A 19413-nucleotide genomic window follows, 5' to 3' on the forward strand; every position below is an offset into this window, starting at 1 on the left:
AACAACACTTGAGTAAGCCGACTGAAAGGGATAATCTTCGGGATTTTTGCCCGGACTTCGGAGAACAAAACAGACAAAGTTGGACATTCACTTTTTCCAGATTGAATGAAGAAAGCATTCAATGGATGTTCCATGACTTCGTGTCTACTGAAGTTATAGTTTAAGGAAGAAAGTGTCTATTTTTGCCACTTATGGGAATTAGAGGGATTCACCCTTATGCCCCTGCCCGGGTTTTAAGACAATTTGGGAGAATCCACGTCGTACCCCAGATTGGAGGCATAGGAGATTTCATCATCGACTACGACATTGATAGGCCTCCGAGAGCTTTGGATGGTGTCCAAGAATGGAAGGGACGCATGATTTGGGGTCCCGACACTTTAGCCGAAGATAGGTTTCGTCCGGGTTGTGTTGTAGAATATAAGGATTGGTTAAGGGCCGAATTACAAGGCACACTTCCTCCTAGGATTATTCTCTATAGTTGTGTCCAAGACAAGGATTCACAGGCTAAGATCCGAACCCGTTTGATACAAAGGAGAGCTGACGACAGGGGTGCTAAGTATTTGGAGAAAATTGAGCATGATAAGGCCGTCATAGAGAGTCTGAGGCATGAGTTGGAGCTTACCAACGATTGTTTGGTTGAGCTAGACAACCGAATGCCGAAGATTCTAGACGATGTCGCTCCACTGACCTTCACACAAAAGGGGTTTCTTATAGAGGCGACTCTGACGTCAGCCCATCTCCATATCTAGACTACCCTTCGGAAAGCAAAGAAAGCCATGACTGATAGAGATCGGGCTTCATCATCCACTACTGAAGGACATTTTTGCTGATTTATTTTTATGCACTATCTTTACTTTATCTTTTGTACCCCTACGGGGAAGAATATTACTATTAATGATTATGGGGTAATGGTTTAATTCAACTGACACATTTATGTTTCAAACGTTTAGTTATGTTTAAGAACGCGCATAGTATAATCTTGTGAACTGCTTTGTGTGGTTTTATTTGCTTCCATATGTTTCGTTTAAATGCTCAATTGGTCTCGAATACTATCCACTCACCCAAAGAAAAAATGAACAAAATACCCGCACTAAGCCCAACAATTTTCTCAGAATCTGAAGATAAACAACAAAACTGCGCCTGAGCTCGAGGTCATGCAGAAGAATGAGGTTTCGCTGTGATGGAAGATTCAAGATCTCGAGAAGCAGATGCGAATGGTAAAAGCCAAGTTTAAGGAGGCGGATGAGTTGTTGGATTTGCCGGAAAGCTCACCCGAAAAACCTGTCGAAACTCAAGGAGAAAATGTCCTTGACAAGGGAAAGGGGATTCTTCCCGAGTACATCCCAATAATAGAAGAGTCCGAGGAAAATTAGATAGAGTTGGACCCACAGGAGCCCACATGGCCATCAAAGGGGGCTGCCTCCGCTGCGCCTTCAAGCATTAAAAGGGAAGAAACCTCTGCTGCACCGCCAAGCCCTAAAGGGGAAGGAGCTTCTGTTGCGTTATCAAGCCCTAGGGAGGAGCCCATAGAGAAAATGGAGTATGCTCGGCCAGCTTCACCTGAATGATGGGCTATTGCAGTCAAAGCATTAGATTGTCCCAACCGAGTCTCGCCTCAGCAGGTGACGAATGAGGAAATGATGATCAAATTCCGAAGCAAAGGAATAGTCAATGTCTTCTTTGATAAGTTACTGCCTTCCCCTATGGTCTTCGCACCTAAGAGATGCCCTTATCACTAAGATCAAGCAAGGCATACCCTCAATGAATGCTTGGCTTTCAAAAGGAGACTCATTAGGTTGATAGATGAGAAAAGTATCATCAAGACGTGGGGCCCGCATTCACTGTTGGTCCATGACAACATCATCCCAACTGAAGGGATTACCCAAAACACTCGTATTTGGTGCTACGACTTCACGGTATTCAGAGACTCTTATGCCAGCATCTTCCAGAAGTTGGTCAGTATCAGGAAGATTAGCCCCATCAGAACCAGAAGGGCAAAAACCCAAGGAGTTGGCCGCTGCAGAATGTGTCTGTATCATTCTGGAGCTTTAGGGCATGACATAGAAGAATGTGATGTGTTCAAGTTTGAGTTGGAAAACTTTGTCCACAAGGGAGCCCTTTGGTTGGTACTTCCTTCTCAGTATTAGGATTCGGGAGCCTTAGGGCGAGGAAAGGTTGAACGGACAAACCACCTATATTGACCTCAAAAGAAAGGTCGCTTATTGGGTAGTTTTAGGGGATCCCATTTTTTGTATTTAACATAGATTTGTCCCCCCCCCCCCCCCCCCCAATTTTGTGTAAACGGAACTGCGCTGACCTGATGTCCCTAGGAGGGATACGTAGGAAGCCTCTATCAGGCCTGGTAACGGGTAGGTTTAAGATTATTTTGATGTAAACTGAACTACAGAAGGGCCTGACTTCCCATAGAGGGATACGTAGGCAGTCTACATAAAACTCGGTCCCTATATATTATAAATATTATATCCCCTCACTCAAACAAAGCCCAAGTACCCCAAACCCGGTACAAGAGATCAATTGAGCATTTAAATCAAACATATGACCATTTACGTGTTAAATGTTAAACCGCCATTTATATGTGATATCTTGCTTTTCTTTCCTTTATTTTGACGAAACTAAATTTTATTTGCCTTTAAGTTATTCTTTTCTTATAGAAAGAGAAGTTGATTCGTGTACACACTAGCATACTTCACACGGTCTATAGCTACAATAGCATCCTTATCCCTACAAGTCAAAGGCAAAGAGAAAATGACTGGTACTTCGGAGAACGAAACTACTCCTACTGACATCGCTCTCAGGGAATCGCCTCTGCGCAAGCTGCCCGAATCATCACCCACTGAAGACGTCATGAAAATGATGTTTGAAAAAATTGCCCATCTTCAAGAAGAAGTAGCGCGAAACAAAGCTGCTAATGCTGCCCGAGAGGCCCCTGCTGAAGAAAGAAGGCCTCCGCTGTTTTTTCCATCTCTGAATTCACCATTACCAGATCACTTCCCCACTAGGTCTGTTATGACCACCATGCCATTTACCCCAATCGATGGACACATTGGTGCCTCAAGCCATATCCCACCACCACTTAACACCAATCAAATTCACGGGACCGCCCACTCTATCCCTTTTACCCAGCACCACAAAATACCCACCGTGGCGTCACTATACAACCAAGCATCACCCCGTTACCAACTAACAAAAGCACCCCGATTGCTCAAATTCGCCCTGTTGTTTCTTTCCACACGACTGTCACACCAGGTACCATCTCGCTCGATCAAGAAATTGACCACTATGAAGAAATGGAAAAGGCATGGAAGGCTAAGTAGGAAAAACAGGAAGAAAGGCTTGAGCGGAAGATGACCGAAATGTTGGAATGATCTATGAGGTCTACCCTCACTGGCAGAGGTCTGAGCTATGATGATATGCGTATGCATCCCAATTTGGATTTACCCGAAGGCTTCAAAGTAGCCCGGTTCGAATTGTTTAACGGGACGGGCAATCCTATAGCGCACCTGCGGGCCTACTGCGACCAGTTGGTCGGTGTCCGAGACAATCAAACGCTCATCATGAGGTTGTTCAGCTGGAGTTTGACAGGGGAAGCCTCAGAATGGTTCAAGGCACAAGATATACGCCGTTGGGTCACATGGGAGGTCATGGCTGCTGCTTTCATGGAAAGATTCTGCTTTAATATGGAGACGGTGCCAGATACATATTATTTGGAGAAAGTGAAACAGAAATCCACCGAGAACTTCCGCGAATATACAAACCGGTGGAGAACGGAGGCTGCCTGAGTACAACTTTATATGGGCGAGGGAGAACTAGTGTCGATTTTTATCCGCTCACAAGAGACGGACTTCTATGATAGAATGCTTTCAATGGTAGGGAGACCCTTCTCGGAATTGGTCAAAATAGGCGAGGCCATAGAAGATGGTTTCAAAACCGGCCGAATCATAATCATGTCTGGAAACTTTGCCGGTTCAAGTTCACCCGGGTTCATGCGCGAGAAGAAAGAAGACGTGGCTAGCATATCCCACACCCTTGAGCCTAAAAGAAGGGAAGATTTCCCGATGGAAGCATATGCTTCACCTCCTCCAAACACCTACGTACCCACCCCTTACAACACGGTGCACGTATATTACGCGCAACCGACCTTCCAATCACCACCCCAAAACTACCAAGATCCACCAAATGCCTTCTGATCACCTACCCTAAATTACCAAGCTCCACAGCCAAATTATCAAACTCCTCCACCCATTTACCGTACCCCACAAAATAACCAATCCAACATCTACCAGAATCAACCTCCACCAAACGCCTATAATGCACCACGTCCGAATTTCGAAAAGAAACCTCCCTGGGTGTTCACTCTATTGATGGAATCTCGGACTGAGTTATTCAAAAGGTTAAGTGTGGCTGGGATGATCCAGGTACTACCACCAAAGGTCGTTGACCCAAAAAATCAATTTTACCGAGCTGATTGGATACGTACCTATCATTCCAATGGTGTATGGCACAGTACTGAAGATTGCATCAATCTCAAGTACAAAATACAAGACTTGATTGACCGAAAGGAAATCAGACTCCAAACAGCTCCTCCGAATGTGAACACCAACCCTTTTCTAAATCATGGCAACAATATGATTCACATGATCGAAAGAGAAGAAGATTGGGTTGCAGGGAGGACCACAATCCGCTATTCTATGAAAGAACTGGAGCGCACAGTGGCGTCATTATCCTTACAAGAACGCCCGAATTTCAAAGTATTAATCCCAACGCCAGTGACAGTACACGTTGCTCAAATGACTCCAGCGCCACCTCGCAAATAGTTTGTAGTCCAAGTTGCTGCCGCACACGGTATCACAAGATCAGGGAGATGTTATACTCCTGAAGACCTAGCCCAGGGGGCAACCCAAAGGGAGGGTAATCAGAAAAGGACTATCACTGAAGGTAAAGCCAAAGACTTTTGGCGCTGAATGCAGCCAAAGGAATACTCTATTGTTGAGCATTTAAAGAAGATGCCAACCCAAATATCAGTGCTAGCTTTACTGCAAAGTTCACCCCAACACCGCCTAGCTCTAATGAAGGTGTTGGAGGAAGCTCATGTCCCAGCTAGAACAAACAGTGAAAACCTGGCCGAAATAGTCGCCCACTTCATGGAGGAACATCAAATTGCCTTCACAGAGAAGGAATTGCCCAAGGAAGGCATAAATTACAACAAAGCATTGCACATCACTATCAAGTATCACAACAAAGTGGTAACCCGGGTGTTGATTGACAATGGGGCAGGACTCAACATTTGCCCCGAATCTACCCTGACTCAGCTGAGGCATAACCTGGGAAAGGTTCGTCAAAGCCAGACTAACATAAGAGCATTTGACGGAGGACGTTGTGACGCCACTGGAGTACTTGATTTGGATGTTCAAATAGGACCTGTTGAGTTCACCACTGAATTCCAAGTCATGGAAATACGTACCAATTACAATTTTCTTCTGGGAAGACCATGGATTCATATGGCAGGGGCGGTACCATCCTCGCTCCATCAATCTGTAAAATTTGTCTGGAAGGAAAAGAAGTGGTGATCCACAGAAAAGCCAGCATGCACAACTATCCAGACAACTCCGTACCTCTCATTGAAGCCACACCCAAAGGAATGAATTTCCATGTCATGGAGTTAGTTGGAGATGGCCACAAGATAGACTCCCTGGAAACTACCATGCCAGCGGTTTATAAAATGATTGCTTCCACCGTGATTCTAAATGGGTTTGAACCCGGAAAAGGTTTAGGGAAGAATTTGTAGGGCATCACTGAGCCCATTCCTATCCTCCAAGGTAATTTTCGCTTTGGGCTTGGCTACATTCCAACAAAGGTAGAGATACTTACCAAGAAGAAACAAGAGGTTACAGATCTCTGCAAACCCATTCCAAATCTGTACTAGTCATTTCCCCACAGAATGTCTATGCCTGAGGATGCTGACATTGAAGAAGGGATAAGGATGCTATTCCAAGAGGAAGATTGCTTCGTGATCCTAGAATACTGTGCCGAAGCACCTAACATCAGAGAGGCAAAACCGGGCAAGCAGCTGTCTAACTGGACCTTTATCCCGCTACTGGCTCTTAGGTAGAGAAAGATGAATTTATTTTTGAAAATAGGGAGAATCGGTCGAGGCCCAATTACTCACCCTCTTTGTCACTTACATACCTCGAAATCTTTTCAAAAACAGAAATGGCTTGTTCTAAGCGAGGACCACAGTTTGTACACCTAATATTTTTAAATTAATGAAAGCCTCGATTTATTAAAACTGTTTTATTTGTTTCATGCATGTTTTATACTAACATATTTCACCTTGAATTTTCTTTTTAGTAATAAAAATAATAAAGCAACCTTAAATGTCATGACATGTTGCAAAAAGAATGAGTCGAGCAGCGTAGATGAAGAAGAATATGAGGAATACAACGAGAGCACAAAGCTACCCGAGGGTCTCACAGAGGAAGTAGAACAATTGGAGAATGAGCAGAAGCTGAACTTGGATGAAATAGAAGCTATAAATCTAGGTGATGAAGAGGATATCAAAGAGACGAGGGTAAGTGCACACGTAGATACCCCTCTCAATGAGGAATTGACAAGTTTTCTAAGGGAGTACGCGGATGTCTTTGCATGGTTATACGCCGACATGCCAGGGCTAAGTACTAGCATAGTGTCTCATAGGCTACCCATCAATGAGGGGTTTGCTACAGTAAAGCATAAAACCCGACAATTCAAACCGAATCTTAGTATCCGAATCAAAGATGAGGTGGAGAAACAGATTGAGTCCGGAATGGTGGAAGTGAAATCCTACCCCACATGGCTAGCCAATATAGTCCTAGTACCTAAGAAAGACGGCAAGATAAGAATCTGTGTGGATTACTGAGATCTTAAAAAGGCTAGCCCAAAGGAAAAATTTTCGCTCCCGAACATCCATATACTCATAGACAATTGTGCCAAGCATGAGTTACAATCGTTTGTAGATTGTTTCGCCGGCTACCACCAGATTTTAATGGATAGAGAGCATGTCGAGAACACAGCTTTCATCACCCCATGGGGAGTGTACCACTACAGGGTAATGCCCTTCAGCCTCAAGAACGCCGGCGTAACATACATGAGGGCAATGACTACCGTTTTTCACGACATGATCCATAGAGAGATTGAAGTCTATGTGGACGATGTCATTATCAAGTCAAGGGAGAGTTCGGAGCATACCACACATTTGAGGAAATTCTTCGACAGACTCCGGAAGTTTAATTTGAAATTGAACTCGACCAAATGTGCGTTCGGAGTACTGGCTAGAAAGTTACTGGCTGGAAACTATTCTTTGACGGAGCAGTGAATTACAAAGGTTCCAAAATCGGAGCGGTTTTGATATCAGAAAATGGGCAACACTACCCCATGGCCGCCAAGCTCAAATTTCGCTATACCAACAGCATGGATGAATATGAAGCCTGCATCCTAGGTCTCAGAATGGCGCTGGATATGGATATCAATGAATTATTGGTCATTGGAGATTCCGACCTGCTGATTCGTCAGGTACAAGGCGAATGGGCCATTAAGAATGAAAAGATCTTACCATATGTGAACCTGGCACAGAGATTGTGCAAGAAGTTCAGAAAGATTGAGTTTCGATATACGCCAAGGGCTCAGAATGAATTTGCTGATGCACTGGCCACAATAGTGTCAATGATCCAGCATCCGGAAAGCAGTCGCATCGACTAGCTAAGGATAAGTATGAAAGAAGAACATGCCTACTGTTGCCATGTGGAAGCTGAGCCAGATGGCAAGCCATGGTACAGCAACATCACAATGTATCCCGAAGGCATTACCAATGGACAAAAGAAGACCATCCGAAGAATTACGAATGGTTTCTTCCTAAACAAAGAGGTACTGTACAAACGGACGCCTGATTTGGGTCTTCTTAGATGTGTAAATGTCGGTGAAGCCACCAGACTTCTAGAAGAAGTACATGCGGGAACATATGGACCCCAGATGAATGGATTCGTACTAGAAAAGAAGATTCTATGAGCTGGATATTATTGGATGACTACAGAGAGTGACTGCTAAAAATATGTGCAAAGGTGCCATCAGTTCCAGATCAACGGTGATCTGATCAAAGTCTTTCCGAGTGAGCTTAATGCTATGAGATCACCATAGCCTTTCATCGCTTGGGGCATGGATGTTATTGGACCCATTGAACCCGCAGCCTCGAATGGCCACCGGTTCATCTTGGTTGCCATTGATATTTCACCAAGTGGGTGCAAGCAACGTCTCACAAATCAATAACAAAGAAAGTGGTGGCGGAATTTGTTCGGAACCACATCATATGCAGATTCAGTATGCCCGAATCCATCATAACAGACAACAGAGAAAATCTGAATAGCCACCTGATGAAGGATATCTATGAGTAATTCAATATCACCCAGCGAAATTCAATAGCTTACCGGCCACAAATGAATGGAGCCGTAGAAGCAGCCAACAAGAATATCAAGAGGATATTAAGGAAAATGACTGATAATTATAAGGGTTGGCACGAGCAGTTGCCTTATGCTTTACTGGAATACCATACTACGGCCAGGACTTCAACAGGAGCGACTCCATACCTGTTGGTCTACGAAACTGTCATACCCGCTGAAGTTGAGATACTTTTCCTGAGAATCATTCAGGAAGCAGAATTAGATAATGCTGAATGGGTTCGAGCTCGATATGAGCAATTAGCCTTAATTGATAAGAAAATGATGGTTGATGTATGTCATAGTCAATTGTTTCGGCAAAGAATGGCAAGAGCTTTCAACAAACGAGTCAAAATCAGATTTTTTCAGATCGGGCAACTGGTGCTCAAAAGGATTTTTCCACCTCAAGAGGAATATAAAGGGATGTTTGCTCCAAACTGGAAAGGTCCTTATGTGGTCCGTAAATTATTCTCCGGAGGAGCAGTAGTACTGGCGGAAATAGACAGTCAAGAGTGGCCGAAACTGATCAACTAAGATGCAATCAAGCGCTACTATGCATGAAGAAAGAGCTTCTTAGTTTGTAATAGTACTCTTTGCTTGTAATCGATTATTCTATTTTTTGCTTGTATTAGTTGTTTCCTTTTGCTTGTAATAGATAGGCTAAATAAAACATCTTTTGTAATATGAACTAAGCAATGGCCTGATTTCCCTACAATGGGATACATAGGCAGTCCATTTGAGACCCGGTCGCTTTATTAGTAAAAACCCGAAGTCCATTATTTTTATTTCGGAACTACGTTCGACTTGAATTCCTGCTGCGACAGGATACGTAGGCTCTCTTTTAGCTCAGTCGCATAAAAAGAAAAACCCAAGAAAACCCCTAGGGAGCCTCAGAGATAGGACTTCATAAAGAAGCAGGGACTGCTGCATGCCCAACTGGGGCAGAATTTTTGTCACACCCCAAAACCCACTCTAGATGTGACCGGCATCCGATGTCATGAACAACATCGAAAGAACCTAAACGATGCAATAATAACACTTGAACCCGCCAGGTTCAACATTCGCCTCCAACAGTTTATTAAAATAAATGTAAACAGATCATGAATATATGAATTAAATCAGCGGAAGTATTTATTAATCAAATACTTAATCAAACGTAACAACATGCCCGAGATTTAATCAATAACTCAACAACTACCCACAAGAATGTATATTATGGAGCCTCTAAGAAGAAGGAATAATAGTTTGACTCATCGGGACGCAACCCGAAAAACTAATATAATGAATAAACAAATAAATAGGGTGTCCCACGAATGAACATGTGGGCTCACCAAATCAGCAGCAACAACATTTCTTTCCTAAACACCTGGAGTATCAAGAAACTGCTCTTCTCCGTCACCTAACATACCATCAAAAACCACAATGGTATGCCTGAGTTCTTCGTACTTAGTGAGTGCCTCGGGGACAATAAGTAATAAGAAAAATAGAGTACAATAACGCATAAAGAAACCAGTCCTGAAAATCATGTGAAACCAATGTAAAAACAGTTATTCAACTTGTGTGTCTTAATAAGAATTATCAAAACCGATTACAAGGCCTCTTGTCAAGGTACAACTTCAAGTATAACTTTCAATTGATCATAATTAAAAACAACAATGAGAAAATAAGAATATCACACATGTCAATACAGGCCCAAGAATCAAGCACATCGAAGGTGTGACCGTAGAGGTTCCCTTGTCACAGCACACTACATCGGAATATGAAATTCAACGGTGGCTATCCTTCCTCCCGAATAGCTAGGCATAATCACACCCCAGGTAGCGAACCCGGAAGTGGCCATTCTTCCTCCCGAATGGCTAGGCATTACCACACTAGGATCCATAGTGACTACCCTTCCTCCAGAGTAGCAAGGCCAAATACAACAATCAAATTCATAGCATAGAATCTGAATTATAGCATAGAAGCTAAATCATCACTTATATCTGGTAGTCACATCAGCAATTAGCATTCAAGTTCCAAAATTCGTTATAGGGTATTTACACGAGCCAATTAGTCTTTCAAGTATCAAGTTCAATCATCCATTAAGGGAGTTTCTAGAATCATTTGCTAACCTTTAGTCTCATTATTAACTATCTCTTATAGAGGGAAGCAATCATAAATACATATATAGAATGTACTACAACAAGGTATAATGTGGGCTTGTCCCTCACGCACACCAACCACAATCAAGTCATATATTTAGTTTCAATAGGTTGTGTATAATTCACCTTTGTAGTCAAAAAGAGTTTTTGAAAAGAGACATACCTTAATATGTTAAACAAAGTTTAACAATTCACTTTTCCAGTGAAAAACACCCAAACCCTAGCCTGAATCACTTTAGGAAGAATTATGTTGCAAACCCTAGGTTTTAGTCACAAGAATCATGTTAAGAATCATGGGTTTGATGTTAGGATTGATAATCAACGATTAAGATGTTCTTACCTTAGTGTTGGAGCCCTAGAGAGAGATTTTCGTCCTTTGGGTTTTTGAGAGTGAAAAGAATGGAAGAAAACTAAAATTTTGCAACTTATATAATTTCAGACCGTCAGTCACATTATATGGTACAAATGACGAAGCATCAAACAGATCGACAGAGCATCGATCTGCTCCATCGAATGGTCTTTGTGCTAGGTCAATTCTACGGTACAAACGACGGAGCGTTGAATAGATTAACGAAGCGTCGATCTGATCCGTCAAAGTCATGAAATTTCCAGTGAGCAACTTTCTCTTCCTTACTTTCTACGGTGCAAAGGACGGAGCGTCAAACAGATCAACGGTTCAAAGGACGACCGTAAAACCTCCTTTTCGTGAAACTGCGGTGAATTTTCATTTTGACCATCTCCTCTTGTGTCTTTAGCCTAAATTCATGCACGAAACCCAACATATAAGGTTGCAAAGGAATCATACAATGCTTTCACACTCTTTACGGATTTACGGGATGTTATAATTTTTTAGAGGATCTCAAAACTTCAGCTAACCCAGAACTCTAAACTGGGGCAGAAATTTTGAGAAGACCTCAAATTTTCCTGGAAGATTCGGCATAAGAATTGATGGATCAAAATTTAAACTGGGGTTGAATTTTTGAGAAAAGGTCTCAAAAATTTCGCGTAAGGAAACAAAAGCCCTAGTCACGGAAGAAGGGAACTCGCTCATTCAAAACGCATGTCATGACAATTAAAAATGCTTTTATTTTTTCCACAAATAGATACCCTTATAGTGGCATTACAAAAATAATTTTTCTGCATAAAGAAAATAGGTTTATCTTTTGAATACTGGAGCTAAAGGTGTTTTGGGTCCAGAAAGCCGAAGATGCGACAGCGCTGGCAACACATATCAACTTAAAATAGGAGAAAACTAACCCATTTCTGATGCAGGTCCCCAGGACATCGGGAGATGATCCTTTTTCTAACCTTGCTTCATGTGCAGGAAATGTTTTGCTAAAGAAGGTCCAGACCGCTGTTCAGATTCGGCTTTCGGAGTATATGTCCAGCCACGATGGCTGTGAAATATTTTAACTACCACCAAGGTCAAAAGCCACAAAGGTTAAGAAAAATCAGAATACCATGAAGGTAAAATATCTAGCCACGAGGGCTATAAGGTTTTGATGCCAAAAGGGCAAATATCTAGCCATAAGGGCTATGAAAGACTTCGAATGTCAAAAGGGAAAAATATTAAGCTACAATTGCTACAGAATGCTTGGAAATTACCACAATGGAAAAAGTTTGGCCAAAAAGGTCATAGTAAAAAGCGGCATATCAGACCAAGAGGGTCACAACAGGGATAAAGGACGAAAGAAAGACGATTCAGCCGAAAGGGCCATATCTGTCATTCACATCACTTCTTCTTGTTTGCCAAAAGGGCCATTGCACGTTTATTTTTCTGTTGCTAAGAGGGCCATTCATACAAACTGCCAAAAGGGCCATTGCATATTTATTTTCCTGTTGCCAAGAGGGCTATTCATACAAATTGCCGACAGGGCCATTCATACAAACTGCCAAGAGGGCCATCACATATTTATTTTCCTGTTGCCAAGAGGGCCACTCATAAAAGTTTCCAAGAGGGCCATTTATACAAACTGTCAAGAGGGCCATTGCATATTTATTTTCCTGTTGCCAAGAGGGCCATTCATACAAGCTTCCGAGAGGGTCATTCATACAAGCTACCGAGAGGACCATTCATACAAACTGCCAAAAGGCCATTGCATATTTATTTTCCTGTTGCCAAGAGAGCAATTCATACAAACTACCAAGAAGTCCATTCATACAAACCGCCAAGAAGGCCATTCATACAGACATGCCAAGAGGGCATTTTATTTCGATTGTCGAAAAGGCCCTGCATATAAATTGTGGGATGTAACAAGACAGCAAAGCAATGTTAAACAAGTCATGAGACCACAGTATTCGCTCAAAAAATAAGGCAATATAAATCTGTTCATGAGACCGCAATATTCGTCATCCAGAAATCGACATTGCTCAGCAAATGGAAGCAGATTGGTAGCCACCAAGGAGCAGGCTGATCAAATCAAATCCAGACAGATTGTAGAGAAAACGTGAAACTTTTTCTTACATAGCCGGTCGAGATAAGGTGCCCATGAGAGTCAAGCTCTCTGGCCAGGAGTTGGAAGATTACCCCTCACCATACTCAGCCACGCAAGATTGTTTATTGCTTATGTGCTTTATTTGTTTTTATTATTCCGCAACCGGTCGAACACACACTGGAACACATGAAGGCATTCCCACATAAGGGATACCCTTTTCCTCCAATTGAGTCGAACTACAAGTCACTTGATTACCAAGAACAGGGATATGTAGATAGACTCAATGCCAGAAAGGCAGTCACACTCCTACCAATCACACCAAACTTCCCAGCTTGACAGTCGGAAGACCTGAGAATTTGCTGTAAATTGCATTTAGAAGTCATTATTGAGTCAAACTATGAATGGCCTGAATTCTCATAAAATTGAGATATGTAGGAAACCTAGAAATCTGGGCCCGACCATATATTTTGAAAATTGCATGAAAATGAGAGCTGATATGACTTGGGTTGGTAAAAAATCAGGGTTAGTCAAACTTCGTTGCTCGAGAATGGTCCCTCCATCCCCGAACACCCAATGGCAGTTGTTGACACCTAATTTTTGACCTTCCATAATTTACTTTAATTATTCAGAGTCCTTGAAGTATTAGACAGAGGGAAATATATTTTTTAGAAAGTTAAAATAATTTTCTAAAACATATTAAGGCTATATTTTTGCCAATTTTGTTTGATGGGATAATTTCTATAATATTTTTAATTAATTTAAGTATTTTTACAAATATTACACTCTTGTTAAAATTAACCAAGAAGAAAATGATAATTTTCCATGATTACTTCATTTAATTGTCTAAGTTGTTAAAAGGGCATTTATGCAAAGTGTTCACTCTGTTTAGATTCAAGGAAAATTGATCAATTAAGTAAATTGACCATTTTACCCCTCATTTCTCATTTTACCAAATTTGGAATTTTTTCATAATTAATTGAGTTTTAAGTGTAATTAATTTGGAAATTGTCATTAAGCGGCTATAATTAAAGTAATTGATTATTAGCCAATTAAGGCAACTGGCCAAATTTTGTTAAGCTCTTTTGATAAAAAGAAAAAGGAAAAGAAACTTAGCTACTTTTATTATTATTTATCTCTTTTAAAATCTTAGTTACCCTTTGTTATTATTATCTCTTTTAAAATCTGAGTTACTTCTTATTTCTTAATTACTTTTATTATCTGGATTATTTTATTATTCTCTCTTTTAAAATCTGGCTAATTAGTTTTAAATGGGGTTTTTATTATTTAATGGACATCTTTTCAAAATGAGGCTATTTATTTAAAATCGTTGTATCCGTCCATATATACATGATATATACACAATATACAAGTAAATGCATATATATATATATATATATATACACACACCAAAATTGGGCCCCATTTATGGCTTTAAAACATGTGCCGAGTCCAACTCAATGAAGGGCCAAACCAGGCCCATCACGCCCCAACATAAAAGGCTGAAACCTTCAATCAAACGAATCCCTAAGGGGTTGTTCGTGTTTCTCAGTGAAAGGGTTTGGAAATGCTAAGCACCACCTAGAGGCTCCAGGGTTGTATCACCTTAAGGGGTAACACATTAAATGCATTCAACCATTCTTATCATAGATAAACCAAACAAGGTATATCGTGCTTTATTTTTCGATTTTTCTTTGTGATTTGCTGCAATTTCAAACGGTCAACTCTGAAATCTTTAATTACATTTGTTTGTATGTGTTTGAAAATTCGAATTTGTGATTGATTCTTGAAAAACTTTGGGGATTAACTTTTTGGGTTGAAAAATGTCCGTGGATGTTTATTTTAAATCAATCCTGACCCTTCAATGTTAAGATGTGTGGAGTAAATCCCAATTCTGGGATTTATCCCACATCGGTCAAACTAGGGTTTGTTGGTTTTGGGGTATCCTATATAAAGGGCCTCGATTTTTCATTTTTGAGGGGGAGAAAAAATTATTTTCACGAAAAACAGAGGCTTAAACTAAGTTTTGGCAATATTTTCTTTGAGACAGAAATTTAAGGAGTTAAATTTTAAAATTATTATTTGGGTTTGTGGTTGAGTTTGATTTGGGAAGGAAGAATCTCCAACTCCAAATCTCGACTTAAGGCTGCTCCAAGAAGAGGTAATTCCCTATTGTTTACTTAGTTTTTTTCTTTTTTCTGCATTTTCTTTCCGTTTTTAGCTGATTATTTTTTGCTATGTAGATAATTGCGTACTATTACTTTGGGTCTATATAGATAATATGATTATGCATTAGTCTAGTTCATTTAAGTAAATTTAATTTTTGCTTTATATTAATAATGTAAATTAGGCATTAGTCTAAGTGGATGTTTGAGCACATGTTGATCATAATTACCTTATTAATGTCCACATTTTGATTAAGGGTTTGAAACCTTTTTGGATTGGACTTAGTCTAGTTTTGTTTATGTTGATTGCTATTGTTTTTTTGTTTTGTCATTTTACCTTAAATGAACTTAAGTTGTGGTTGTCTTAACAATTTTGATACATAAGGATAATTTGGATTAGGCTTGTTTAGCAGTCCATCACCTTAATGTTAAAGTAACTATGGCCTGTGATTAGTATGTTAACCTAGACTAGTTAAATTTATTTAGCTTGATATCTGTGTCTATGTGTACTGGTTATTCTTATGTTTAGTCCATTTGCTATGTTTACTTGAGTTTGTTGCTAGCAAAAATGATGTGAGATAGGAGTGCACTTCTAACTAAACCTGCTTATTTGGTTAAAGCTCTATGTTTACTTGAGTCTATGTGTTTTGAGAAGTTTGAGCTTTTGCTGTCATTTTACATGCTTAAGTCTCAGTCAAAGTCTAAATTGCTGAGGATATTAGTTTAAGTGAAGTGTCTGCTTACCTTAACTTGACCCAATCTCAAGTGATATTCTCATGTGCAAAAGGAACACTAATCTATTAATAGGCGTTGCACCCAAGTTAGGCATTTGCTATATGATTTATTAAGGATGTTGTATGGTCCAGACACTGTTGAACATGTTCTATGCTTGATTAATATGTGGTATGTCTATATTAACTAAGGTCATTTGGTCCCCTGTTATATATATACATACAAATCGGAGATATACTCCATATTTTCATATTATATATGTATGAAAACCCATAAATACTAAACTCATTTTGGTAGGACTAGACTAGTAGCGGCTATACTTGGGAGGAATCTCGGGTGTGTCCTAGTCCGGCAACAAAGTGAGTTCAACATTTATGTGGACTTTTTTTTTTAAACCAAAACCCCTTTTTATAAAGGGGAAATTTTTGCCGAATTTTTTCCTGGAAGCCATGATACGAATAAAAAATTAAATGACATTTTGCGGAAAATTAAACACTTTTAAGCAAATAAATACATTAATCACACATTGAACCTTGTCAACCGTATTCTACAGATCTTTAATACTACGGTACGTAAAACATTCCCTAGGAGATCACCAGAACCCTCATCTTGAACTTTGGTCCCAAAGATTTTTACCTTCATTGAAAAAATCTTTAACCCGGTTTTTCTAATTTTCCACAATAAATTAGGTGGTGACTCTAAAATACTAAAATCCAATTAGAGCACCAACAACCTCGGATTACTTTTATACCTTAACCCGCATACAAGCGAACCGTAACATACCAAACATGTACAAGCTCTGTTTACCTAACGTATATATGAAACTGTATATCTAGTGTATATATGGTATACCACTTAGAAGAATTCCAAATTATGTGTTTTGTGTATCATGATGATATAATTTAGGCCTGGCTCCTATTTGACTAGCCGTGTTGGACTTGTTTTGTTTCTAGTCATGTACCCTTCTGTATTTGGGCCTCATTCCGTAGTTCTGTTTTAAGTTTGGGCCAGTCCACACTGGTTTAAAAGGACTAAGATTAAATCGGGCTTTTGTTTGTATTGTTTGGCTTAGTTTAAGGTCCATATTTCATTTTGTACTTTTTTTTGTTTACATACATGAATTATACGCACTTAATTAGTTTTGTACTTATTATAAACATCCTCCAATCCTTATCCGTTTATGTGTCTCATGTAAAACAAACAACGGGCCACTCGGGCCATTCTCTACATTTAAGCTTGTTGGGCCAGAGGCCCAACCCTCATCTTTTATCAAGTCCGAATATGAAAATAAGGGAAACTAATATATTGAAGTCCCAACCATGGGTGAAAATGGTAGAAGGCCCAGCTATGGGTGAAAATAGCCAACCGGTGGACTTAGGTAGGCCCACCAGCCTAACTCTCTATTTACATTCATTTTCATGTGTATATGTATTTGTAAAGACATGAAAAAATATTGAAACCCCTTATGCATGTGTAGAACTTAGAAAATGCCTAGTATTTTATGAAGTCGCCTAAATATTTCAAAAACTCAGTTAACATAACAGTTGCATGAAATTTGACACTTAATCCGTTTCTTCAATGAATTTTCTAGAAACTGACTTGTTATTGAATAAGGTTAAATATTTTCCAAAAAAAATGATTAATTAATAACTGATTTGGGCCTTTAGCCCTTTGTAGGACTTGTTAATAAACTAGTAGATACTTAAAACTATTTCAGGCCTTAAAGCCCAACTGCTGAAACTGAAAGTTACTTATTGAACTTCTAAAAAATGGAATTTGATGCAAAAAATGAAGGAGTAATTTAAAGGTTGTTTGGCGGAATTATTTTGGGTTAAAACACTTCTATCACTTGGAACAAAAAATTTGGAAATTTGAGGATAAGGATTTGTGACCGTTTGGCAACAGAAATGGACTCTTTTGTATTTGGACTTAAAATGATTTTTTGAACTGTTTGGGCTGAGAAGCTGAAAATACTATGGACTGAAAATAAAGGGAATTCTATTTGGACCGAGTTTGACGTAAGATGGTATTTGGATTAGATTATGAGTTGACCCATATGAGCTTCAAATAAAAATTGAACTTAATAAAAACTTTCATTTCTTATATATATGTATAAAATTTAAGATATACTCCGTATTTTCTTATATATATGTATAATAAAACCTATAAGTACTAAACTCATGTTATTAGGACTAAAACAGTAGTGACTCTACTTGGGAGAAATCTCAGGTGTGTCTTAGTCCGGTAATAAAGTGAGTTGAACACATACGGAATTTCAAACCCAAAACCCCCTTTTCTAAGGGGACTTTTTGCTAATATATTTATGATAAACAAATGACTCTGCGGAAAATTAAACCTTCTTAGGAAAATAAATACGTTAATCACACATTGAAGCTCGTAGGTCAACCGTATTCTACGGATCCTTAATACTAGGGTGTTTAAAACCTTCCCGAGGGGATCACCAGAACCCTTACCTCGAACTCTGATCCAAAAAGGATATTTCTCTTGCTTGATAAACCCTTTTAAACCCGATTTTCCTAGTTTTCCTTAAATAAATTCGGTGGCGACTCTAAAATACTAAAATCTAATTAGAGCACCAACAACTTCTTAGTAGCTTTTAAGCGCCCGCACAAAAATGAATCGTAATAGATGGCGACTCTGCTGGGGATTTCCTAGGTTCTAACTATAAGGGTTTCAATATAATGTGATTTTAACTGTATTTATTTGCTTATGTGTTTAATTTCCACAATTTTAAACTATTATTCGTATCATATCATAAACTCTGCCACTACTGGAAAAAAGCATGGTTTCAAAGGGGACATGCGGGATCGCAGTCTAGCCTTCACTAAAAAACCCGAAACATCCTTTCTTTGGAGCACATTGAATATTAAGTTGGTGTGCGGTCACATAACATCCGACAACTATTCACCCCGAGTAGTTCGTTCGGGTCCAATATTAAATCGAAAAACCCACTCTTGCATAATCGTAGGATTAGAGCTCAGCCAAATCCAAAGATGAATTAGACTGGGGGGTTTGGATATTTTAGACGTATCTAAACCCGTTAGGAAGACTACCCCTAATGAAGTATGGTCTATGACCCGAAAAACACCGCATCTCATATTATGTGCTACATATAATGTGCCTATGTGTTAAACCATTGCCTATTGGGGGGGGGGGGGGGGATTAACCTTAGCTTTTGTTTTGTATATGTCATTTAATTTGGAATTCGATATGGTTCTTACTACACCGGACTTACTACATATTTGGTGGGGCCAAATATCCCAAGAGGAAGAGAAGGGTATTTCATGTCATTTAGGAAATTTGACATCTATTATGACAATGAAGGGTTGCAAAGAGTTAATAGAGGTAATTACCGGGTTTTGGGATCAGGATAGAATGGTCTTCCGCTTCGGGAGTGATGTAGAGATGGCCCCTACTTTAGAGGAGTTTAGGGATG

The 19413-nt window shown here is 39.8% G+C and overlaps 1 protein-coding gene across 1 annotated transcript; it reads left to right on the top strand.

Moving 5' to 3' along the window:
* Nucleotides 1-8540: 8540 nt before the first annotated feature.
* LOC132607927 (uncharacterized) lies at nt 8541-9020 on the top strand. The gene has a single exon (XM_060322009.1). The coding sequence runs from the start codon at nt 8541-8543 to the stop codon at nt 9018-9020; it is 480 nt and encodes a 159-aa protein (XP_060177992.1).
* The last annotated feature ends 10393 nt before the right edge of the window (nt 9021-19413 follow it).

The sequence above is a fragment of the Lycium barbarum genome, chromosome 8 (genome assembly GCF_019175385.1).
Source record: "Lycium barbarum isolate Lr01 chromosome 8, ASM1917538v2, whole genome shotgun sequence".
In the NCBI taxonomy this organism is placed as follows: Eukaryota; Viridiplantae; Streptophyta; class Magnoliopsida; order Solanales; family Solanaceae; genus Lycium; species Lycium barbarum.